Genomic DNA, 26,891 nt, shown 5'->3' with positions numbered 1-26,891 from the left:
TGGTAATGCAAATGAATGCCCCAGAATCTGCATAATCGTCCTCTCTCTAACAGTACTGCTCTGTGTACAGGAGCAGGGCTTGTCTTCTGGGTTTTTGTTTTTTGAGAATGAGTTTTGCTCTCGTCGCCCAGGCTGGAGTACAGTGGAACGATCTCAGCTCACTGCAACCTCTGTCTCCCAGTTCAAGTGATTCTCCTGCCTCAGCTTCCTGAGTAGTTGGGAATACAGGTGCCCACCACCACACCCAGCTAATTTTTTTGTATTTTTAGTAGAGACGGGGTTTCACCATGTTGGCCAGGCTGGTCTTGAACTCCTGACCTCAGGTGATCCGCCTGCCTCAGCCTCCGAAAGTGCTGGGATTACAGGCGCGAGCCACTGCGCCCAGCTCTGGGGGTTTTGTTTTAGGGTGCTTTGACAGAATCAGATGTAATGTGGAGGATCTTTAATTGGTTTCGTTTTTTTAATGTTTTAAGGAAAACCCTCTCTGATTTTCTGACTGGTAGAAGGATGCCTCCCTGATGGACAGTGTGTGTTTGAGACTGAGGTGAAGAAGCAGAGGACCTAACAGAAAATATATAAGGTTTAATTACCCTTCTCACTGTCAGCTCCATTTCATTCCTATCCTTTGCCACTTCTGTATTTCCAGGACCTGGGTCTCCATGGTTCTTTGAGACTAGTCTACTACCTGCTCTCTGTTCCTGTAACTCTGTTCCACATTCACTAGGGACTGAGATTTCCTTATCCTACATCCTCAGCCACCACAGATCTTTCAAAATCTGTCATGCACGAACAACTCCCCTTTTACGGTCTCCTGTTTTAAAAAGATTCCCATTTTTTGAAAGAAGTAACATTTTGGAAGGGAGAAGACATAAGAAGGTGGTCAGTCGGCCATCTTGCTCTGGAAAGTGCTTTGTACCCACAATATGAATCTATATCTCTGTGAAAGTTTTAAAACATAATATTAAAAGAAATAAATGTGAGATCAAAGAGTTACTATTTATCTTGGAAAGTGAAAAATGTTGTAAGATCTCTTTCCCCACTTTCCCTGAAGTCTAGACCACACTCTTCCACTAGCCATTTACCCATCCCTTCCTCTTTCACTCCCCATTCTGGCCAATAAAAGCAGAAAACACAAATTCACAAAGAGGGACCTGAGAGCAGTATGATTTGTTTCCTGAGATTCCCTACTTACCTGCACATATTAGTGACCATGTCATATATCTCTTAAAGTTCAAGGCAGATTCCAAGTTAACTAGGACTGCAATGTTTTCTCCCACACCGGAAGAAAAAGTCATTGTATGGACATACTTGCTCAACCTACACTTTGAGCAGTGCTTAGGTGCCTGTACTGTCATCTCATGTACTACTTCCAAAGGCTTTCATACCTAGTTACTATATTTCCTCTTTAGAGATAAGACTGAGAAACTGGCTCAAGATTATAAAGGGAACAAGGGAGGGAGCTGGTACTGTGGCTCCAAGTACTGCTCTGCCCTGCCTCCTTATTGTTGTAACAATAGAATAGAAAGTATTAGGCCCAGCGTGGTGGCTCACGCCTGTAATCCCAGCACTTTGGGAGGCTGAGGTGGGTGGATCAACTGAGGTCAGGAGTGCAAGACGAGCCTGGCCAACATGGCAGAACCCTGTCTTTACTAAAAATACAAACAAATTAGCCAAGCATGGTGGTGTGCTCCTGTAGTTCCAGCTACTCAGGAGACTGAGGCAGGAGAATCGCTTGAACCCAGGAGGTGGAGGTTGCAGTGAGCTGAGATTGTGCTACTGCACTCTAGCCTGGGTGACAGAGCAAGACTTCGTCTCAAAAAAAGAAAAAAAAAGTCCCTAGTGAATGTGGAACAGAGTTACACTTTTTTTGGACCACAATTCCAAAAACAAAACAAAACAACCCCCAAAGCCAGCACAAAACCTTTTCTCTTCCAGTTTCCCTCCTAGATCCTCCCCTTATGCATACATATAACATAAACTTAAGAGATAATTTTGTAATTTGCTACTGCCACTTACTAAAAGTACTTTTGACATGGTTATATATTGAAAACAATTTTACTTATTGCATATTATAGCGTTTTGTATGGATATGACAGAATTTACATAATCCTCCTTCCTACATTAGGGGTTGAATTATTTCCAATTTTGATATCATAAATATCAAAATTTATAAGTTGCAACAAACAGCTTCATGTCTATAGCATTATCCTTCTTTTAAATTTTTATTTTTTAAAAGTAACGCTCTGAGTGTGGGGTGACTAGGTCAAAGGATATGAGTATTTTATAAGACTCTTAAAATAGTGTATACCCACATTTTCACCAAGTATCCATACACTGCAACCTCCACCTCCCAGGTTCCAGCGATCCTCCTGCCTCAGCCTCCCAAGTAGCTGGGATTACAGGCATGAGCCACCATGCCTGGCTAATTTTTTGTAATTTTAGTAGAAACGGGTTTTCTCCATGTTGGTCAGGCTTCTCTCAATCTCCTGACCTCAGGTGATCCGCCCACCTTGGCCTAAGTGCTGGGATTACAGGCATGAGCCACTGCGCCTGGTCGTCATTTACCCAATTTTCTATGTAGATCTTGATATTCTGATCAGTGATATTAGCTCATTATAATATAGATATTAAGCTTTCATCTGTCTATCCCATTTACTACAATTTTCTAACTTTTCATTTTAATATTGATGACTTTCATTGATACTAGTTTGATTATCATATAGCAAAATCCTCATCTTTACCTTAGCTAATTAATGTTTCAGAAAAGAAATGAACAAATATACCAAAATGCTATACTTCTAAACCATTATTTTTCCATAATAATTTATGCTTTAATCATACTTTTCAGAGCAATCAGAAATGTTGCTTCTTATACTTAACTGGACAAATTCAACACAGGAAGCTGCTCTTTTCCCTGAAGAATCCACTAGATTCAATGGTGACCAGCTTTTCCTTCACCAAGACCTCTAACGTTTTCATACATTCATCCAACAAACTCTTTTCAAGAAAGTACTTTGTGTCAGGTCCTGTGCTTGGTACTGGACTTATAAACAGCTCCTATTCCAGAGAGTGAGAAATGTGTATAAATCAGTTATATTAACACACCACAAGAAGTAGTATTTTCAATAGTAAAGACATGGAATCAACCTAAATGACAATCAATGGTAGACTGGATAAAGAAAATGTGGCATGTATACACCATGGAATACTATGCAACCATAAAAAAGAAACAAGATCATGTCCTTTGCAGCAACATGGTTGGAGCTGGAGGCCATTATCCTAAGCAAACTAATGCAGGAACAGAAAACCAAATACTGCACATTCTCACTTATAAGTGGGAGCTAAATGATGAGAACACATGGACACAAAGAGGGAACAGACATCAGGGCCTACTTGAGGGTGGTAGGTAGGAGGAGGCAGAGGATCAAAGAATGATTAATCAGGAACTATGCTTATTACCTGGGTGACAAAATAATCTGTATAACAAACCCCTGTGACACACAGTTTACCTACACAAAATATTTCACATGTACCCATGAACCTAAAAGTTAAGAAAAAAAAAAAAAGAAAAGTAATGTTCAAAAGATTTCTACAACATAAGTGATAGAAAACAAAATGTGACTAACTTGGCTGACAAGTGGGTCAAAGAAGACTCTGCAGATAAGGTAACTGAGGTTTGTCTTCATTTCCAGGTGAATAAAGGCAGAGGGTGCAGAGACCAGGAGGTATAAACAGTGCTGTTTCATTCATGGAATTGTATATAGCGCTAACTTAAGGCCAGGGAGTCACATCTAAGAAGGGAGAATTGAAAGATGAGGCTGGAAAAATATAGGGGCCAAGTCATGGAAGGTATCTTGACCACATCAGTGTTTTAGATACTACACTTGATCTTAGCCAAAAGACTGAGAAGCGATCACATCAGTGTTTTAGAGAAATCACTCTGGAAGAGGGACTAGAAAAGCCAACTCTACAGGAAACGAAGAGACCAATACTACAAGACAGCAGGTGACACTTTAAAAGACTATTTAACAGTTGCTAAGTAATATTCCCTTTTTCATCTGTAACCATCAGACATAAAACACTGGTTTTCACCAGCACTATACATCAGCAAGAGACAGCTGTGTCTGTGTATCAAGCCAATGTCATTCCAGTCATAAACAGAGCAGGATGATCAATCAGCCAGTGTAGACAAATCCTGGATCAAATTTCAAACTTCATTAAGCTTTTGAAGTACAGAAAAATCACTGTGGCTGTTCTCCCATCCCCTCTTCACCACTCAGCCCAGTTACTACCTTTGGGAATCCCAGAATCCACTCCAATTATCAAGGTCCTCACTATCACTTGATTAATTTCTACAGTGACCCACTTCCAAAAAAATCAGCGGAACTCTTACGTTGACGGAATCCCTATAAAGAACAGAAATAAAACTCTTAAAATGGGTCTTAAGTTGATTTGACAGCATACAAAAATAAACTCACCACTGCCCCTCTCAGGAATCAGTAGGGAAGATGAGGTCGCTGCCCTATATTTTTATGGTTCATCCTCGAGGTCAAAGTGTTAACCATGTTTGGTTGAGTTTTACCCACACCAAAGCAAATACCTTTTAAAATGCAAATGTCATGAGCTTTGCCATGCCTTGAAGATTCATATGAAGACAGCTGCCTGGGGGCCTTCACCACTGAGCACAGGCTTATGCAGCCTGCTGGGAGATTATCCCCAGGAGTCCATGTCAATGAAATATATTGCCCATCACCACCTAATGTGCTCTTGAAATGGCTTAAAGTGGAGACATATTCCACTTTTTGAGTCTTTGATGAAGGAAGGAGGCAGGTAGAGCTATATATAGGGGATATTTACCATCCAATTTCCTTTACTTGACGCAAGCAAATATTTTGAAGATCATTTAACAAATCAGCGAATGGAATGCCTACAAAGTCTCATAAGAAAGAGCCCACTGGCTGGGTGCGGTGGCTCACACCTGTAATCCCAGCACTTTGGGAGGCCGAGGCAGGTGGATCACTTGAGGTCAGGAGTTTGAGACCAGCCTGGCCAACATGGCGAAACTCCATCTCTACTAAAAACACAAAAATTAGCCATGTGCATTGGTGTGTGCTTGTAATCCCAGCTACTCGGGAGGCTGAGGCAAGAGAATCACTTGGACCAGGGGGGTGGAAGTTGCCTGGGTGACAGAGCAAGGCTCTGTCTCAAAAAAAAAAAAAACAACAAATTATATATATATACATATATATATATATATCTCCACTAAATCTTGTAATTTCTCTTTCAAACCAGAAATATTAAAAAAAGAGGGAAAATATGACATGCTAAGCTGCAATCCATCATAAGCTATTGAATTACATTCATTTCTTTTTTTGTTTTGTTTTGTTTTTGAGACACAGTTTTGCTCTTGTCACCCAGGCTGGAGTGCAACTGCGTGATGGCTCACTGCAACCTCCACCTCCTAGGTTCAAGCGATTCTCCTGCCTCAGCTGCCAGAGTAGCTGGGACTACAGGCATGCACCACCATGCCCGCCTAATTTTTTTATTTTTAGTAGAGACAGAGTTTCACCATGTTGGCCAGGCTGGTCTCGAACTCCTGACCTCAGGTGATCCACCCACCTCGGCCTCCCAAAGTGCTGGGATTACCCGCATGAGCCACTGAGCCTGGCAGTTTCTAAAGACTCTGTCTCCTTTGTGGGTTCTCTTACTCTGCCCAGTCGTTAAAGCTTAGGATCCCCTGGGTTTGTCTTTTGCTTGGCCCATCGCTCTCCTCAGTCAGCTCCCCATGTGCAGTCTCAGCCTATCCCTGGACTTTGGCTTCCATTTGCACTGATGGCCCCAGAATCTGCGCCAGCCTTTCAGACTTCTCCCTGGAGTGTCTTACTATTAAGTGTTGGTGCTTATGGAGAAATATCTCTACCTGGATGTTCCCGGAAATACTGAGCTGAACAAGCCCAGAATTGAACTTGCTTCCCCTGTCCCTGCCAGGGCCTCCTCTGCAATCCTCTATGTCAGGTGCCGATCCCAGTACCCACCTAGTTATCTAACTAAGGTTTTAACCTGGACAAATCAACAACTCCTCATTCTTTCTCACATCTGTGTTCAGTCAATCACCAAATCCTATCAATTTTACCTCCTGAACACTTTTCTTTCCTAATTTAAATTTTTAAATTTTCTTGTAGAGACAGAGTCTCACTATGTTGCCCAAGCTGGCCTTGATTTCCTGGCCTCAAGCGAACCTCCCACCTTGGCCTCCCAAAGTGCTGGGATTACAGGCAAGAGCTACTGTGCCCGGCCCTAAATGTTTTTCAAATTGATTGCTTCCTCTCCACTCCCTGATGCCCCTGCCATCATCTCATTCCTAGGCTACCGTGGCAGCTGCATCCAGAAGTGCCCCAACGGAAGAATCCCACCAGCATGTTCAGTGTCATATGTTTTTGTAAAACTTGCAAAAGTAATATAATTTGACCATAACAAGCTAAGATCCTTGTCTCTTTCTGTTCCAGCTTCAATGTGTCAAATGTCCTCTTCCTTTGGGAGGTTTTACAGGTTGCTATAGGCATTTTGGGGACCCAACTAAAAATCAGTTAAAGTAGGGATTTACTTTACATGGGTACAGTAGGATATATTGATATGATTCCTGGTTACTTCCATGGGTAGGTAAGTTATGATTAATGAATCATCCCTCCACCCAATGTGCTGACTCACTTAGCATCATAGTGCAATACAATCACGCCTGAAGGCACCCAGCCCCGGAAGTACATGGGTTGTGGAGAAGCAAGGTTTGAAATGTATGGGGCCAGAACCTGTCTGTGAAAATTTCTTCCAAAAATTACAGCTCATATGTGAACGAACTGGAGAGATAATTCCCCAATTTTGATTACAATCTTAAACATTTATATAATATTATCAGTAACAAAATGTGAAGCTTTTCTGTTTTTCTAAACTATCAATACTAAACAAATTTCAATCAGCCAGGCTAAAAAGAAAGATTTCTATTCTCTCTAGAGGAAAAGATTACAAACATTGTGGCCATCTGAAGAGGCAAACATTGTTGCTAAAAAAGATGGTAAGAGTCTAGGCGGGGTGGCTCATGCCTGTAATCCCAACACTTTGGGAGGCCCAGGCAGGTGGATCACTTGAGGTCAAGAGTTTGAGACCAGCCTGGTCAACATGGTGAAACCCCGTCTCTACCAAAAATACAAAATTAGCTAGGTGTGGTGGCACGCACCTGTAATCCCAGTCACTCAGGAGGCTGAGGCAGGAGAATCTGCTTGAACCTGGGAGGCAGAGGTTGCAGTGAGCCAAGATTGTGCCACTGCACTCCAGCCTGGGTGACAGAGCGAGACTGTCCCCCCCCCCCAAAAAAAAAAAAAAGCTGCTAAGGAATGGGGAGGCACCACCAGGAGCTGCCACGTCCCTAGAGCAGTCACGCTGCAATCATGGTGTCAGTAATTAACGCTGTGGATACCTCCCATAAGGATATGATTCATGATGCCCAGATGGACTACTATGGCACCCGCCTGGCAACCTGCTCATCAGAAAAATCTGTCAAAATCTTCAAAGTGCACAACAGAGGGCAGATCCTCATTGCCAGCCTCAGAAGTCATGATAGTCCTATGTGGCAAGTGGCCTGGGCTCACCCCACATATGGCAATATCCTGGCATTGTGCTCCTATGATTGGAAAGTCATTATCTGGAAAGAGGAAAACGGCACCTGGGAGAAGACCCACGACTCCTCAGGATATGACTCCTCGGTGAACTCTGTGTGCTAGGCCCCCCATGACTACGGCCTGATCCTGGCCTGTGGGAGCTCAGATGGGGCCATCTTCCTGTTGACTTATACAGGGGAAGGCCAATGGGAAGTGAAGAAGATCAACAACGCTCACACCATTGGCTGCAATGCTGTCAGCTGGGCCCCTGCTGTTGTACCTGGAAGCCTCATAGACCAGCTGTTCAGGCAGAAACCCAATTACGTCAAGAAGTTTGCATCAGGCGGCTGTGACAACCTCTTCAAGGATGGCCAGTGGAAGGAGGAGCAGAAGCTGGAAGCACACAGTGACTGGGTTTGAGATGTGGCCTGGGCCCCCTCCATCAGCCTGCCCACCAGCACCATCGCCAGCTGCTCCTGGGATGGTCGTGTGTTCATTTGGACCTGTGATGATGCCTTGGGAAATACATGGTCTCCCAAATTGCTGCACAAGTTCAATGATATCATGTAGCATGTGGGCAGGTCCATCACAGCCAACATATCGGCCATCTCTGGTGGAGACAATAAGGTGAACCTGAGGAAGCAGTCGGTTAATGGGCAGTGGGTGTGTATCAGTGATGTCAACAAGGGCCAGGGCTCTGTGTCAGCTTCAGTCACAAAGGGCCAGCATAACGAGCAGTGACAAGACAGGCAGAGCCTCCCACCTGCCAGCTCCAGGACTGCCCCTTCCTCGGCCAACTGACCAAGCAAATGTGAAGAGCTCCCAACTCCAAGAAGATTCTTTTCCTAGGGGTAGTTACAAATGCAATCACAGATTGATCATCTAATCTGCCTTAACATGATCAGAGATGGTTTGTAATCTACTGTCCAGCTGAAAACATTCATTTTATGAGGCAGAAACTACAAATGATGTTCAAATCTATTATTTTAAAATATTTTTAGCCATTTTTATGTAACTTTGGGTTCAGGCATTATTTGGGAGGTTTTGTCTCCAAAGTCACTAAATAAAGTCATATTGCTTATTAAAAAGGTAAGGAATGAAGAATGGTAGAGGTTTCAAGCAGTTAATAAAATCAAATGATGTTTTTAAAAAAATGTTGTAGGCTGGGCGCGGTTGCCCATGCCTGTAATGCCAGCACTCTGGGAGGCCAAGGTGGGAGGACTGCTTGAGGTCAGGAGTTTGAGAGCAGCCCGGGCAACATAGGGAGACTCCATCAGTACAAAAAAATTAAAAATTAGCCAGGTGTGGTGGCGCACACCTGTAGTCCTAACTGCTCAGGAGGCTGAGGCAGAAGGACCGCTTGAGTTCAGGGGTTTGAAGCTGCAGTGAGCTATGATTGCACCACAGCACTCCACCCTGGGCAACAGAACAAGACACTGTCTCAAAAAAAAAAAGGTGATATTTGTGATTATTCTAATTATTTAATTTTTTTGTTATAGACTGAACATTTGTGTCCTCCCAAAACTCATATGTTGAAATTCTAACTCTTAAGGTGATGGTATTATGTGGTAAGGACTTTGAGATGGGGTTAGTGCCTTAAATGAGATCCCAGAGAGCTCTTTAGCCACCTTTTTGTAATTCAGGATACAATTAGAGGTCAGTGCTCTGCAGTGTGGAAGAGGGCCCTCACCAGAACCTAACCATGCTGGCATTTTCACCCTCAGAACCATTGGTACCACCCAGTCTATGGTACTTTGTTATTGCAGCTCAAACTGACTAAGACACTTGGAATTTGTAATGATTTCTTGATTCATTCTAACTACACATTCCTTTTTGTTGCCTCATCCAATAGTCATTTTGAAATGCGTAGCTGATTATATCATTTTCTTCTTTAAACTACTTCAAAGGCACCATTACCTATAATTGGTGAATACACCTTAACTTGGTGTATTCAGTAGCATTTATTTTCTTGGTGAAGTAGAAGACAGTTTCACCTGTACATTAGGATAAAGTGTAAGGGTGATGGTTTATACTAGACAGTGAGAAGAAGAAATGACAAAGGGCAAAAAGAGAACTACAGATCATGAAAGATCCAAATCAGATTGGAAGTAAGATCCCTTCCCGGCCAGTCAATACTGAAGTTTAAAATTCTTCTGCCTGGCTCTGGTTCCAGAGTGTGACAGTCAGAATGGTCCCGGCAGTGGTTCATAGAGCAGGGCCTCTTAAACAGCCACATACAGAGGGATTGAGGGTGATGGTGTAAGATTATCCCAGCCATCGATCAGAAGAGCAAGGGAAGGTCAAGAAAAGTATGTGGAGTTTCAGGGATAGGGGATGGCAGGAAGAAGTAGCTAGAAGTATGAGAGAATAAAAATGTGCTGTTATGATGAGGCCAAATGTAAAGTGATATTTTATGCAATAAAGCATATGTAAATATGTGTTTTAAAACTTGATTTGATTTTTTCCACATTAGGAAAGTTCACTATTTCAGAAAGAAAATAATTCTAAAAATAAGCCTACCAGCAACTCCACTTCTAGGTATGTCCCTAGAGGAACGACAAGCAGAGACTTATCCATATTGACACTTGTACTCTGACGTTCAGTGCAGCATTATTCAAATAGCCAAAAGATGGAAACAACTGAAATGGTCATCACCAGATGAACAAAATGAATAGATAATTAAAATATCATATATGCATACAGTGGAATATTAAGCCATAAAAAGGAATGAAATTCTGACACGTTACAACATGAACCTTGAAAACATTGTGCTAAGTGAAATAAGCCAGATACAAAAGGACCAATATTTTATGATGCCACTTATATGAAATATCTAGAATAGGCAAATTCACAGAGACAGAAAGTAGACTAGGAGCTACCAGAAGCTGAGGAGAGGATGACTGGGGAGCTATTGCTTCATGGTTACAGAGTTTCTGTCTGGAAGGAAGAAAAAGTTTTGAAAATAGATAATGGTGATGGCTGTATAACATTGTGAATATAACTAATGGCACTGAATTTACATTTAAATATGGTTAAAATGGCAAATTTTGTTTTATATACATTTTACCACAATTTAATTTTTTTTTTAATTTTTTTTTTTTGAGACAGAGTCTCACTCTGTCGCCCAGGCTGGAGTGCAGTGGTGTGATCTCGGGTCACTGCAACCTCTGACTCCCATATTCAAGTGATTCTCCTGCCCCAGTCTTCCAAGTAGCTGGAATTACAGGTGTGCGCCACCATGCCAGGCTAATTTTTGTATTTTTAGTGGAGATGGGATTTCACCATGTTGACCAGGCTGGTCTTGAACTCCTGACCTTAGGTGATCTGCCTGCCTCGGCCTCCCAAAGTGCTGGGATTACAGGCATGAGCCACCATGCCTGGCCTAAAAAATTAATAATATACCAAAAAACACTGAATGGTGTACTTTGAATGGGAGAAATGTATGTGAATTATACCTCAACAAGTCTGTTTAGAAAATAAATAAACCTGAAGTGGATTGTGAAATGAAGCAATAGTCTATAAAAGAAACAAGTCCACAGGCATTATAATCAAATCAAGTAAATCAGTAGTCCTGGCTGATAGAAGACACCCAAACTAAACATGGAACAGTAACTCTTATCTAGAAAAAACTACAGTGCTCATGTCACACTCTCTGCAACAGGATACCCTTTGGGTCTGGACACCACATAAAAACTAATAGAAAGGCAGAGTAATACTTCCTCCTTGATTTTCTTGGGAGCAATTGAGCAATGGTGATTACTGCAGCTACTAAAGGGAACTGTCAACAGAGGCTTTGGGCATAAGTGGGCACAACTTTCCAGAGGAATATTTAACTCTAGTTTGAAATTTTACAATGACATAAGTGAAGAAAAACAGTAATAAAAATAACTGCTATGTATTATTCTCTGAGAAGACATGCCAACCATATTGCACAGATGTGGATGGAGGGTGCCTTGCCCACTGAGTACTGGAGTCAACACTCAAGTTTTGTTCTGTCTCTCTCCAAAGCTTCTCCAATCTGTGACTCTACCTGTAACACAATACTGGGCAACTCCTCAAAAAAAAAAAAAAAGGCTCAGATTGGTGAGAGAGGTAACAAAGTGCATATCTGCCATATCTTTAAAGCTTGCTTAAAGGTGATTTCATTGTATTTGGAAAAACTCTGCAGTAAGAGGGATGCTTAAAGAGAAAATTCAAATTTATCTCTTCTGTGAGCCCCTCCAACACAGGACCATGGTAGATTTATTACTCACCTCTAGCATTTAACACAGAAACTGCAAGACTGGTGTTGAATGTTTGTATAATGATTAAGTGGATGATCGACAGATCTCAGAAAAATAATTTGTGAAAGGTTTTCCCTGTGCTCTGAAGGTTAACACCTTTGTGGATAGCAAATTCTGGAGAATCTCTTAGGGAGTGAGTAAATCTCTGAAACTAGGTTTTTGTTGACAAATCTTCCTGTAGAAAACATCTAGAACAATTGTACAAGATGTTTTAAAATATCTGTTTGAAGGCATCAGAAAGCTACCAAAGCAGAAAGGAATTAAGTGATTACAATTCCAAAAAAATGGAAAACGTCATGATGCCAGTCTGATATTTGTCACTAGTTTTCCCATCAAGGTATTTGTCAACTCACAAAGGCCAACTGAGAGGCTAGAAGCAGAACACAACTTCTGAGAGTCTTCTAGGGCTGAGAAGATAAAAATTGGACTTCAGAGATCATAATGGAGAAAGAACCCTGATAAACACTTCAAGCTCTCAGTTGAGACCCCTAAGAAAGTGAACCAGAAGTGGACCAACCCTCAAGAAGACAGAAGCCCACTTTCAAATTAGCTTAATCCCTGATTGCATGAAGATGATCTCTCTCTACTCTAACTGCCTGGTAGAAGTAAAAGTAAATCTCTTTTGGAAGAAAAAACATATATAACCCAAATTATCTCTTTCTTTTTTGTTTTATTGACCTCTGGATGAGAAAAAACCCAACAGATAGGAGACAACACTATCTGATCAAAAACAAATAGAAAAAAAAGCCAGGGCTGGGCGTAGTGGCTCACACCTCTAAGCCCGGCACTTTGGGAGGCCGAAGTGGGCAGATCATGATGTCAGGAGTTCGAGACCAGCCTGACCAACATGGTGAAACCCCATCTCTACTAAAAATACAAAAATTAGCCAGGCGTGGTGGTGCACACCTGTAATCCCAGCTACTCAGGAAGGTGAGGCAGGAGAATCACTTAAACCCGGGAGGCGGAGTTTGCAGTGAGCTGAGATCGTGCCACTGCATTCCCGCCTGGGCAAAAGAGTGAGACTCTGTCTCAAAAAAAAAAAAAAAAGCCGGGCGCGGTGGCTCACGCTTGTAATCCCAGCACTTTGGGAGGCCGAGGCGGGTGGATCACGAGGTCAGGAGATCGAGACCACGGTGAAACCCCGTCTCTACTAAAAATACAAAAACAGCCGGGCGTGGTGGCGGGCGCCTGTAGTCCTAGCTACTCGGAGAGGCTGAGGCAGGAGAATGGCGTGAACCCGGGAGGCGGAGCTTGCAGTGAGCCGAGACTGCGCCACTGCACTCCAGCCTGGGCGACAGAGCGAGACTCCATCTCAAAAAAAAAAAAAAAGCCATTGAAACAGACCCACAAGACTTCACGGTATTAGAATAATCTGAAAAAAGCTTAAAATAATGCTGATAAACATACAACAAAACAAGATGAGGAATTTCAGCAGAGAACTGGAAACAATTTTTAAAATCTAATGGAAGCTCTAGAACTGAAAAATGCAATCATTGAAATTGAGTCTATAATATGGGTTTCACCCAGCCAGTTGAAAAGAGGATTAATAAACTAGAAGATAGGTCAGAATAAAATCTAAACTAAAATATGTTGGGGGGAAGGACAGAAACAATGGAAGCGCTTAGGAGATACACAGAACACAGGAAAAAAACGTCTAACACACATATCACTGGTGTTCTGAAAGGCAAGGTAGGAGAATGAAGTAAACATAACACTGGATGAGATAACAGCCAAGAATGTTCTAAAATCCACAAAAGAAATAATGCCATAGATTTAGGAAGTTCAAACACCCTCAAACAAGATGTATATAAAGAAAACTATGCATAGGCATACCATAGGAGAATTCCTAAAAATCAAAGATGAAAAGGAAATCTTAAAAGCACTAGAGAAAAAGAGACCTATACCATCAAAGGAAAACCAGTGACAGGCGATTTTTCAAAAGAAATGATGGAGGTCATACATACAAATGAGGAATGGTATTTTGAAAATGCTGATTCTTAAAATTGCAAAAACTGATAGAAATAAAAAATAGCCCTAGGAGTAGCTTAGACATAACATCTATCTAAGCCGTTCCTAGATCCTTTACCCTCGGAAACTGTGATATAATAAATATTTGTTATGTTGAGCTACTAGGTTTAGGGGTACTTTGTTACATGTCAATAGGTAGGGAGAAAACAAATCTCCTTTGAAAATTCATATTCACAATCAGCCCTCTGATATATTTGTAGTTAAAATTCACACTGCTTCTGTAGTACAAAAAAATCCCTCAATTAAAGATTTTAATTTAAGGTGTAATGTTCCCTGGTACCTGCCAGAAGCAAATGCGAATTCTCTCTGGAAGAACCCACGTTCACCCCAAATCTCAAATAATTCCTAAAGATAAAAGTTCCATGAGTGAGCCCAGGAGTTGAATACCAGCCTAGGCAACATAGTGAGACCCTGGCTCTACAAAAAAAAATAAAAAATAAATTAGCTAGGCATGGTGGCACATGCCTGTAGTCCCAGCTCCTCGGGAGGCTGTGGCAGGAGAATCACTTGAGCCCGGGAGGTTGAGGTTGCAGTGAGCCATGATTGCACCACTGTACTCCAGCCTGGGCGACAGAGGGAAACCCTGTCTCTAAGAACAACGACAACAACAACAACAACAGAAAGTTCCAAGAAATTAAGCTCAGTCAAAATCACAACACACACACAGAAACAAGGCATCATAAACAAGAGGTCACAGAAACAACAAAAAGCAGAATGAGACACAGAAAGACTCTGCATACTGAAATGATCAAATAGAGATATATAACAGAAGTATCTCTAGTATGTTTAAAGAAATAAAAGAAGAACATGTATACATAAGGAAAAAGCAAGAGAATTTAAAAATGGCTGAGTAAAATTCGAACTGCCAATGTGAACTTATAGAATGAAAAATATAATAATTCAATGGAAAGGTTTTAATCTTAGAATTTATAGCTGCAAAAGAGAAAACAACAGTTGAAGAACATATTTGAAGACAATCAGAATGCTGCACAGAGAAAAAGAGATTATGAGCCATGGAGGCTAGAATCAGAAGGTCTAACAAATTATCTAATAGAAGCAAATATTTGAAGACATAATGGCATAAACTTTTTAGGACTAGTGAAAAAAGATACCAAGCCACAAGTTCCAAAACTACCAAGTGGGATAAACAAAAAGAAAGTCACACTTAGATTCATCACAGAGAAACTATACGGCATCAAATATAAAGAGAAAATCTCAGAAGCTGTCCAAGAGGAAAGATAGATTATCTTCAAGAGAGTGACAGAGTACAGTAAACTGACTTCTCAGCAGCAACAATAGAAGCCCGAAGTCAGTATGCTGAGAGAAAACTTATCAGTCTAGAAAAATTACAACTTGAGGCCGGGCATGGTGGCTCACACCTGTAATCCCAGCACTTCGGGAGGCTGAGGCAGGTGGATCATCTGAGGACAGAAGTTCAAGACCAGCCTGGTCAACATGGTGAAACCCCATCTCTACTAAAAATACAAAAATTAGCCAGGTGTGGTGATGCATGCCTGTAATCCCAGCTGCTTGGGAGGCTGAGGCAAGAGAATCGCTTGAAGCTGGGAGGCAGAGGTTGCAGTGAGCCAAGATCTCACCACTGCATTCATTCTGGGCAACAGAGTGAGACCCTGTCTTAAAAAAAAAAAAAAAAAAAAAAAGAGGAAGAAAAGAAAAACAGCATTTTGAAAATGAGGGTGAAAAAAATTTTCAGACAAAGAAGAACTAACGTAACTTGCTCACTAAATGAAATTCTAAAGAATATACTTCAGGCAGAAGAAGCAATAAAAGATAAAGAAAAGTATGGTCCTGGGACAAAGGTACCAGACCTTTGTCTCAAACTGTGCATTCATATATCCACTGCCTACTTTACATCTCCACTAGGACATATACTAGACAAGTCTAACTTTGCACAGCCAAAACTGAACTCCTGATCTTCCCCCAACATAAATGGTAACTCCATCCTTCAAGTTGCATTTAAAACACTTTAGAGTCATCCGACTCTCCTTTCTTTCGTACTCCCCATCTGAAAATTATATTAGCACTAGTTTCATAATATATTCTGAAACTGCCTAGTTCCTACTACCTTCATAAACCACAATCACCTCTCACTGAGATGGCTGCAAAAACCTTCTAACTGGTCTTCCTACTCTACCCTTGCCGCACCTCCCAGGGTCTAATCTCAACACAGCAGCTGGAATCTGCTTTAACAGAATGCTTTAACAATGGCTCTACTCAACTCCTCAATGGATTCCCATTACATTCAGAGTAAAAGCCAAAGTCTTATGATGGCCTGTAGTGGTCCATGTGATCAGTTCCCCATCTATCTCCTTGACCTCATCTCCTACTTCTTTTTTTTTTTTTTTTTTTTTTTAAAGACCGAGTCTCGCTCTGTCACCCAGGCTGGAGTGCAGTGGCTCAATCTCGGCTCACTGCAAGCTCCACCTCCCGGGTTCACGCCATTCTTCTGCCTCAGCCTCCGGAGTAGCTGGGACTACAGACGCCCGCCACCATGCCTGGCTAATATTTTGTATTTTTAGTAGAGACAGGGTTTCACCATGTTAGCCAGGATGGTCTCGATCTCCTGACCTCATGATCCGCCCACCTTGGCCTCCCAGAGTGCTTGGATTACAGGCGTGAGCCACCATGCACAGCCTCTCCTACTTCTTACCCCTTCATTTACTGGGCTCCAGCCACACTGGCCTCCTTGCTAGTCTTTAAAAATGCCATATACCTCCCAAGTTCTCATTGGCTGCATTCTGCCTGGAATGCTCTTGTCCAGACGGAGATATCCCACATGGCTCTCTCACCACCTTAAAATTTTTGTTTGAGCTCCACCTTTTCAGGAAAGCCTACATACACCAAGCAGCTAAAACTGCACCTGGCACATGCAGAGTACTTGATGAATATTTGTTAAATCATTTGCAAATAAATGAACAAATAAATGTGGGTGAAGTGAAATACTATCTGAAGCCATTATAGTAATGCCCCATGGGTTTTATTTTTTAAGGAGAGAACTAAAATCCATGAAAACTAAACCCAGAGAATTAAAATACATGACAATAATAACATACAAATCAAGAGGTCTGTAATTGGAGTTATAGTAAGTTAAAGAGGGATGCAATATGGAGAAAGTAAAGATATTCATTAATTTTAAACTATTACAAGACAGCCAGACACAGGAGTGTATATTGTAGGAACTTGCTGCCTAAAAACAAGCAAAACGAATCTCTGGTGACAGGTGAGGACAGCTGTGAGCTCAGGAATGGGTATCTGTGTCAATGACTAGAGAGGGACATTAGAGGGGCTTCCGGGGAGCTGTGTGTTGGTCACAGGGCTGCGCTCCCGTTGTCTAAATTCAATGAGCTGTGTACTACGAGTTGTTCTTTTCTGGGGGTACATATGTCACACTTAAATGGTAACCACTAAAAAAATTAGAATGCAGTGAATAACTTCCAAAGTAGAAGAGGGGGGAAAGAAATAAGAGGAAAAAGCAAAACAAAACAAAAAACCTCAATCTAAAAGAAAGCAATAAAGGGAAAGAAAAAGCCAAAAAGGTAAACGAATAGAAATTATAAAATAAGATAATTGAAATTAATCTATGTATATCAAGAAGTACAATGAATGAGAATGTATAAATATATCAGTTAAAAGACAAGAAATTTCAAACTATTTTAAAAATTCAATTATATCCTATTTATAAGGGACACATGTAAAGAGAACAAAGGATATAAAAAGGATGAAATTAAAGAATTGGGAAAGATACCTCAGAAAAATACCAAGCAAAAGTATGCAGGTAAACGGTGTTAATGAATAACAGACCAAAAAAAAAAAAAAAAGACTTCTAGGCAAAAAGCCTTATTAGAAATAGAGGGTTATACTATTAAGTAGTGAAGGATTTAATTCTCAATTTGCCCACCTAATAACATAACCTCAGAACTGGCGGAGCTACAAGGGGAAATACATGAGGACAACTCTCACTAGATAGTAGACTGACCCGACAAAAAATTAGGAAGCAGATCAAAGATATCAATGGCACCATTAATAAACTTAATCTGATGAACATGTATGTAGAATATAGTCAACAACTGTAAAATATACTTTCTTTTTATGCACACGTTGACCATTAATATTGGTGTATGTCAGGCTCTAAGACTAGGCTCAGCAGCTTTCAAGGGATTGGTATCACACAGATTATATTCTCTAACCAGAATGCAAAAAGGCTAGGAATCAAAAAAACAGCAAAGTACTTATTTCCAGTAATTTAAAAAACACATATCAATGGTGAAGAGAAATCAAAATAGACATGTTTAGAAGCAAACAGTAAGAAATAGATTGCACATCAAAACTTACGAGATAAAGCCACAGCAGTACTTGAAGGAAATTTATAAGCTTAAATATTTATATTAGAAAAGAAGAAAGGCTGCATTAAAAAGCTAAGCTTCAAATAAAGGAAGGAAATAATAAAGATAGGAACAGAAAGCTTCAAAACAGAACATACAAGGGACAGCTTGGGAGACATTACTGTAAATTCTGTGGAGATTAAACCCATAATAAAGGAATAACATAAGCAACATTTTAACAATACATTTGGAAATTTAGATGAAATGGACAAATTATAAGTGTGGTAAGTCTAGATTGTATTTTTTATATTTAAAAAAATTTGTAATATTCATTTTAACACATGCTTAAAATTAAGACGACATCATACTTAAAACAAAAAAAACCATACCATTTATAGGCAGAAAACCTTTGTTTTTTTAACTTCAAAACTCAGGTGACTGAGCATAAAAACTGTGGGTTTTTTCTTTTAACCCACAGCAGAGACAGGAAACCCCACCTAGGTGCATTAGGTGCCTCAAAAGGTTACAACGCTAGCAGGACTAAGCAGTTCAGGTGCAGTCCAGAAACAGCAATCACTTGCTCCAAATAGAAAAATGAAGCTTCACTGACAGCTGACATCTGCACCATTCTTCACAGTATCTGAAGATTTTTTTTCCTATGTACATCAGCTATTTAAGTAGACACACATTTTCTTACATTTAAGATAAATAATAGTTAACGGCTACCATTTATTAGACATATATGTGTCAGGAACCATCCAGGATGGCTTACATACGTTCTTTTCAATCTTTACAACACAACCAGATGCTGTAATCCCAGTTTTCCAAATTAACAATCAGTAGACTGATTTGCTCGTAGACTCACTCTTAACCATGTGGGTACAAGATGCAAACCCAAGTCTAGCTGATGCCTCCCTTCATCCATCCTTTTAAACAGGAGGGCTCCAGGCAGGAAGTTGTCCACAGAGCCACAGTGAGTTCAAAAGAGGCTCTGTCCAAGATCAGCCCACCACAGCTCATACAAAGCACCCACCTTCTGGATAATGTTTCGCAGAGCAAAATACTTCTCAGTGAGGTCCCCAGCCTCACTCAGTGGGGCATCATAGTCGTAGCTGGTGGGCTGTGCTGCATAGGGTGAGTTGGCCCCTAGAAGACAAAAATGTGCCACTAGTTATTACTGATGGCCCAGCTCTGGGACAAGTTCTTTGGGATCCATGAGCTCAGCACTGTAGAGAGAGAAAACTAGAAGACACATTAAAACCAGTTGTTGGGAGACACAGATGTGACCCTCAGGATGCAAGGTTTAGAGGAAGGCATTTCTTTCTACAGGTAGCACTTACCAGGCACCTTAGAGTTTACCAAGCACTCTTTCCATCCACTCTCTACAGAAGCTCACAGCTGTGATTCTAACAGGTATCACCCCCACTGGACAAGCAGGGAATCTGAAGCTCCCCACAAAAATCTGCTAACACCTCACAAGCAGTAATGGCAGGGCTTATGATATGACCCCCATCTCTGACTGTTAATCCTGTCAACTCTGAACTTTTTCATGTCCTCAAGCTGTGGCTGAGAAAAGCTCAGTGGTGAAGACACAGATGACTAGGCCATGGATCAGCAGAAAACCCAGGGCTTATAAAACCAAACACAGCGGGAGACGACGGCAGACCCACATCAGCCACAGAGGTTCAAACGTAATCCGAGGGCCTTTGTTGCATCTACAAAGACTGTCGATGGGGCTGTGGTGCACCTCTTGGATCCCCCTTTAGAACCAGGGCACTCACTCATTCTCCCAGCAGCTAGGGCTGTTGTCTGCCGACATTTCTCAGATGTGTCTATCTCTGGGTGCTGGCCTGTGCTAAGCTGCCTCACCCAAGGTTACAACCCTCAGGGATAGCCCACATCCAACAACTGACCAATGTGCCTCGAACAGCCAACCCAGCTGCAGAGCTCCCTCTAAGACTGGTTGAGGCCACTTGTGAAGCTGCATCATAGCACCACTTCTCCCTCTCTCTCTTACAGGCATTGCTCCAGAGAGCACAACCAATAAGCTTTCTTCCAGGTAATCTCAGAGTCTGTTTCCCTGGGAATTTGACCTACAACAAAGACCAATGGATAGTGCCAATACTGAGTATACAAAAGGACTAGAAAAACAAATGCCCCTGCAGTTACTGTGCAAGGGGTGGGGTCTAGACCAGAGGATCCTGACATTGTCAGGGATGATGTTCACAGGTATGAGGTTGTCTGCAACATTAGGCGGTACTTCAAAAACTTACCCATGCTTAAGTGTCACATGGAGAGCTTGTTAAAACAGATTCCTAAGCCCCATCCCAGAGATTCTAATTCAGCAGGTCTGGAGTGGGGCCTGAAACTGCATTTCTAACAGGCGTCCAGGTGACGCTGATGCTGCCATCCATAGACCAGCAAGGCTTTGTGCCTTCCTCCTCTACTTCAGAGAGCATATTGCAATGCAAGTGTGTGAGAATGAAGTTATTTTAGGAATAGTCTTTTGTCCAACCTAATTTGTATATCAATGAGGCACAAAACATGATAGTTTACCTAGGATTAGTAATAAATTCCTTGGACGCAGCTCACCAATGATGGAGCCACCTTGGGTGACCTACTGGTGGTGGAGGTGACAGATGAGCAAGGCTGAGGATCAGATCAAGCAGGTCAGCTCCAAAGACTTTTTCATTAGTTCTCTGCACAGAATCTAAAATTGAAAGATCTGGACCACTCAACCAACTAAATTGATCTAGTCATACCATTTCCCCCATTTCTTATTAATCAGACACAACTCACAGCCAACAGGTCTGCCTGCCTTAAGGGATTCATAGGTTAAAACACATCCCTTCCTGTGAGACACAAAGAAAAAAAAAAAACCCACATCCGTTGCTGCAAGGAACTCACCTTCTTTGTGGCCCTCCTCTGCTTCTAATGTGGTAGTCACCCATGCTGTGCTGTGTTTCTTATTTGTTATGTCTCTCTCCACACTACGCTGCTCGCACCTCAGGGGCAGAGACTGTGCCTCACTTGCCCTTGAGTCCTTAGCTGGAGCCCAGCATGGAGGGGGTTGTCAGGTTGAGTTGGGAAAGTGTGACCTCTAGAAGCACACTTTACAGGCTGAGGGAGCCCAGGCTGGGAAGCTGTCCAGTGGGTTTAAGGACGGACTGGAAGACTAAGTCTTTGTTCTAGTTCTACTGGCAGAATCTTACTTTGGGTGTTTTTAGACCACCATAGGGCAGCATCGCAGAGAAATGGTGCAGATTCAAGCCTCCTCTGGCCACGTAAGAGGGTGTGAGGTGGGAAGGCGAAAGAAATGGTGAGACTTTGCATTCATCAACATTCCACATTGTATGAGAAGCACAGGAGTGCCTCGACCCTGTAGGCAGCCATCACACAGCTGTGGACACACACAGGTGTGGAGGAAGGAGACACACACCTGCACAGGCAGGTGCATGTTCCTGTGGGTGGGATGAGCAGTGATCTCCCCACTCCCGATGCTTTTCTCTCCCTGCTCTCCTCTAGGAAGCTGGCCTGAAGAACAGCTGCTAAGTACAGACTGGCCTTCTCTCACTTCCTCAAAGAGACAGTGCAAAAAGGCAGCTTCAGGGAGGCTTGGCAGAACACAGCGGGGTGGGTGTGGGGGCTGGCTCAGGGGCTCCAGGGTGCAAAGGGTGATCCAAAGGGCGGTGACTCTGGCTCACCACCACCTGAATTCCAGTCCAAGCTCCACCCCTTGCCAGCTGAACAGAAAACATGTGGACTTTTTTTGTATTCAGCTATTCTTATCTGTAAAGTGGTGTTGATAATCTCTAATTAAGACGAGGCTAATATGCAGGCTAAATAAGGCAACAGAGGAAGAAAGGGGAATTCTATGGATTATGGCAGAGGGAGGGGCAGGAGAGAGGATTAAGGACAATGTTTATGTTCTGACAGTTTCTATAATATCCAATTTTTTTCTAAGATGAATGTGTTATTTTAAGTATAACAGTAAGATTTTTAAAAAATTGTGTCATGAACCATAAAGTTCCAAAAATGATGCATTGGATGACTGGTCTCAATCCCATCAAAGGCAGCTAGGGGGAATCCCCATCTACTCAGTGAAAAAGGCACCCACCGGGTCTTGACTGTTTCTCATAAGACGAACACACAGGGATGATCTAAAATATCAATGACCAACCTTGGCACACTATTATCTTTTCTTTTTTTAAAATTTAATTTAAGTTCCGGGATATATGTGCAGGACATGTAGGTTTGTTACATAGGTAAACGTGTGCCATGGTGGTCTGCCACACCTGTCAACTGGTCACTTAGGTATTTATTTTTATTTTTGAGACAAAGTCTCGCCCTGTCACCCAGGCTGGAGTGCAATGGTGCGATCTCAGCTCACTGCAACCTCCGCCTCCCAGGTTCAAGTGATTCTTCTGCCTCAGCCTCCCAACTAGCTGGGATTACAGGTGAGCACCACCATAACTGGCTAATTTTTTTGTATCTTTAGTAGAGACAAGGTTTCGCCATGTTGGCCAGGCTGGTCTCAAATTCCTGACCTCGTGATCCACGCACCTCAGCCTCCCAAAGTGCTGGGATTACAGGCGTGAGCCACCGCGCACAGCCTGGTCACCTAGGTATTAAGCCCCACATGCATAAGCTATTCATCCTGATGCTCTCCCTCCCCTCACCCACCCCAGACAGGCCCCGGGCACACTATTATCTTATATGCAGTGAGATTTGAGTTTTGCAATATCTTCACTTCTTGGCTCTACTAATAGTATTAAAATTGATAATGCTTGTAAGCAATGTCTTCTCCTAGCCCATCTCAGGCTGCAAAGAAGAGCAGTTCAAAGGAGAAACTTCATTAAGAGCTGACAGTATCCAATTTCAGATCCTGAGAGATTTAGGCCCAAACTAAGCCTTCAAAACTCAGCAGCTGGGCATCCTCCATGATTCAGAGAGAAAAATGCAAATAAAGAGACAGGTAGGGAATGAAGCTTAGCAAAAAGCCAGTACAGCATCATTTGTCTTTGCAAAAAAACAACAAAAATCAAAGACGTTACAGAAAAAGTTTGTCATAATTTTTCCTACACAAAAAAATATAGAAATGTAAAGTGGTGTGGCCTTTTTGGGAAACACTATGGCAGTTCCTGAAACTCTAAACATACAGTTACCATATGACGTGGCTGTTCCACTTCTTGGTATACACTCAAAGGAACTGAAATAGGAATTCAAACAAATCCTTGTACATCAATGTTCAAAGCAACACTATAACCAAAATGTGGAAATAACCCAAATGTCCATCAACCAATGAATGGATAAATAAAATACTGTACATCCACACAAGGGAATACCATTCAGCAATAAAAAGGAATGAAGCACTGATACGTGCAACAACGTGGACGAGCGTTGAACACATTGGGCTAAATGAAAGAAGTCATACAGGTGTATATATGTGGTTCATTTATACGAAATGTTCAGAATCAGCAAACCCACAGGGACAGAAAGTATATTATTTCCAGGGGCTGGGAGGAGGGAGAGTGTGGAATGAATGCTAATGGGTATGGAGATTCTTTTTGGGGTGATAAAATGTTTCTGAATTAGATAATGGTAATGGTTACAAAACTTTGTGAATACAGTAAATACCACTGCATCATATACTTAAAAATTGTAAATTTTATGGTTTGTGAATTATACCTCAACAAAACAAAGGTTAAAAGAAAGACACCACAGTAGAATATTTGAACAAATAAGCTACAGTTATAGACTGTGACTGAAGCCTGCCCAACTAGCCTGGTTTAAAACAGTAAGGCTTCTACGCCGGGCGCGGTGGCTCACACTTGTAATCCCAGCACTTTGGGAGGCCGAGGCGGGCGGATCACGAGGTCAGGAGATCGAGACCACGGTGAAACCCCATCTCTACTAAAAAAAAAATACAAAAAATTAGCTGGGCGTGGTGGCGGGCGCCTGTAGTCCCAGCTACTCGGAGAGGCTGAGGCAGGAGAACGGCGTGAACCCGGGAGGCGGAGCTTGCAGTGAGCCGAGATTGCGCCACTGCACTCCAGCCTGGGTGACAGAGCGAGACTCCATCTCAAAAAAAAAAAAAAATAAATAAAAATAAATAAATAAATAAATAAAACAGTAAGCCTTCTAAATGCTCACATTTATTTCCCATAAAAATTATTTTGTCCAGGTGCAGTGGCTCATGCCTGTAATCCCAGAACTTTGGGAGGCCGAGGCGGGTGGAACACGAAGTCAGGAGATCGAGACCACCCTGGCTAACATGGTGAAACCCCGTCTCTACTAAAAATACAAAAACAAAAATTAGCTGGGTGTGGTGGCGGGCGCCTGTAGTCCCAGCTACTCTGGAGGCTGGGGCGGGAGAATGACGTGAACCCAGGAGGCAGAGCCTGCAGTGAGCCAAGATTTGCACCACTGCACTCCAGCCTGGGTGACAGACGGAGACTCTGTCTCAAAAAAAAAAAAAAAGTAAGAAATATTATTTTTTAAAATTACATCGGTAATCCCTATATGTTAGAAAATTTAGGGCCAGGAATGGTGGCTCACGCCTGTAATCCTAGCATTTTGGGAGGCCAAAGTGGGTGGATCACTTGAGGTCAGGAGTTCAAGACCAGCCTGGACAACATGGTAAAACCCCGTCTCTACTAAAAATGCAAAAACTTAGCCAGGCGTGGTGGTGCACGCCTGTAATCCCATAATCCCAGCTACTTGGAGGTTGAGGCAGGAGGATCCCTTGAACCTGGGAGGTGGAGGCTGCAGTGAGTTGAGATTGTGCCACTGCACTCCAGCCTGGGTGACAGAGTGAGACTGTCTCCAAAAAAAGAAAAAAGAAAAAGGAAAAAAAAGAAAATTTCAGAGAGGATAAACAAAAAAAGAAAATAAAATTGTCTGTGGGCACACCCCTCCCCAAATTAATCAACAGAAACATTCTAGCATAAGTTTCTACAGATGTTAAAGTGCTCTTACCATTCCAATAGGCAAAATTGGTCCCACCTATAAACATGTACCTACAAGGAAACAAAAGAACATAGTACTTCACTGTGAGCCCACGGCTACTGAGGGCGCCCTCCCCTCAGGCAATGAACACTCACAAGTTCACACTTGCCCCACGGGCAAGTATATCATAGAGGGAGGAAGCCACTGCTTCGGTCTTGATTGTGGAGTGAGGTTGGCCCCAGTGGTCTAGCCAGCCAGTATAGAATTCAGAATTGATCTAAAACAAAAAAGAACGTAGCTCTTAGGATAGACTTATGACCTTCCAATGCCAGGGCTTCCCTGCAATGCCCCATCTATGACAGGTGTGAAGGGGGTTGACATGCACTGCTTAACCCAGAGCCACCCCCCAATGAGCACTTCCAATACCAGCAATGCCTATGTTCGGTCCTCAGGTTCTAACCTAAAGTAGATCTCATCTTATACAATGCAAGTATTCCTGAAAAGTGGTGGCTCCATTAAAATTTAGATAGCTGATCCCCTGTTTAAACACAGTAGGAAAGTCTCACTGGGCAAAGAAACTGGGTAGCAAAATATTTTTATAGAATAACAGCTCCAGGCCGGGTGCGGTGGCTCATGCCTGTGATCTCAGTACTTTGGGAGGCCGAGGTGGGCAGATCACAAGGTCTAGAGATTGAGACCCTCCTGGCCAACATGGTGAAACCCCGTCTCAACTAAAAATACAAACATTAGCTGGGTGTCGTGGTGCGCCCCTGTAGTCCCAGCTATCAGGAGGCTGAGGCAGGAGAATCGCTTGAACCCGGGAGGTGGAGAATGCAGGGAGCTGAGATCGTGCTACTGTACTACAGCCTGGCAACATAGCGAAACTCCATTTAAAATAAAAAATAAAAAAAAGGATAACAGCTCCAAATTCAACCTTTGTAGGAATCCAGATTTTCAGATCTCAGGTTGATTTATAACAAGGAAGACTTGTCCCAGTATTCTGCAAAGCAGGCCTCAAACACTTCATGTTTTTCTTGGGCATTGTCCTGCCAAGCCTTGGTCTAGAGAACAAAAAAGAAGTCTGGACCTTCTTTTGGGGACTTCTTGTTTTAGGTTCCAGGAAACAGCTCCACCCAAAGTCTATGAATGCAGGGTCTGCACTGCTCACTAAGCAGAGACTAGACTCAGAAAAGGCTGTTTTATAAATCAGGCTTGTACACAGGTGGGGCAGTCTGACCTAGTGCAGAGAAGGCACAGGATATTAACCCCTTAAACTGGGCTGAGTGACAACAAGAATAGCAACTTCAGCCAAAGACGGGAAGAACGGAGAGAAATGGACTGATAGATTGTTGACACCCACCTGCACCTTGCCACCATCTCCTCCTTCTAGCAGCTACACTGTGTGCCATGAAGCCCTGCAATTCGGTGTGGTCAGCAAACCTACATCCTCAAGGCCATCTGGCTGTTTATTAAAAATAAGAATCTCAGAGCCAGGCACAGTGACTCACACCTGTAATCCCAGCCCTTTGGGAAGCCAAAGTGGGATCACTTGAGGTCAGGAGTTTGAGACAAGCCTGGCCAACATGGTAAAACCTCATCTCTACTAAAAATACAAAAAAATTAGCTGGGCGTGGTGG

At 42.3% G+C, this 26,891-nt stretch overlaps 1 protein-coding gene and 1 pseudogene across 3 annotated transcripts in view; one reads left to right on the top strand and one right to left on the bottom strand.

The window, feature by feature from the left end:
- Positions 1-26,891, bottom strand: part of GLB1 (galactosidase beta 1) — a 113,686-nt gene that overhangs the window by 32,747 nt on the left and 54,048 nt on the right. For all 3 annotated transcript variants that reach the window (XM_030812220.1, XM_003256823.3, XM_012497418.2), the window contains exons 8-10: positions 25,410-25,531; positions 25,285-25,325; positions 19,340-19,452 (exon numbers count right to left, since the gene is read on the bottom strand). In XM_030812220.1, coding sequence (XP_030668080.1) covers positions 19,340-19,452; positions 25,285-25,325; positions 25,410-25,531 — 276 coding nt within the window. The remainder of the gene's footprint in view (positions 1-19,339; positions 19,453-25,284; positions 25,326-25,409; positions 25,532-26,891) is intronic.
- On the top strand, positions 7,374-8,636 carry LOC100587791 (annotated as a pseudogene).

This window comes from Nomascus leucogenys, chromosome 4, assembly GCF_006542625.1.
Source record: "Nomascus leucogenys isolate Asia chromosome 4, Asia_NLE_v1, whole genome shotgun sequence".
NCBI lineage: Eukaryota > Metazoa > Chordata > Mammalia > Primates > Hylobatidae > Nomascus > Nomascus leucogenys.
Note: the sequence above shows the minus strand (reverse complement) of the source record. Positions and strands in the feature narration are given on the sequence as shown.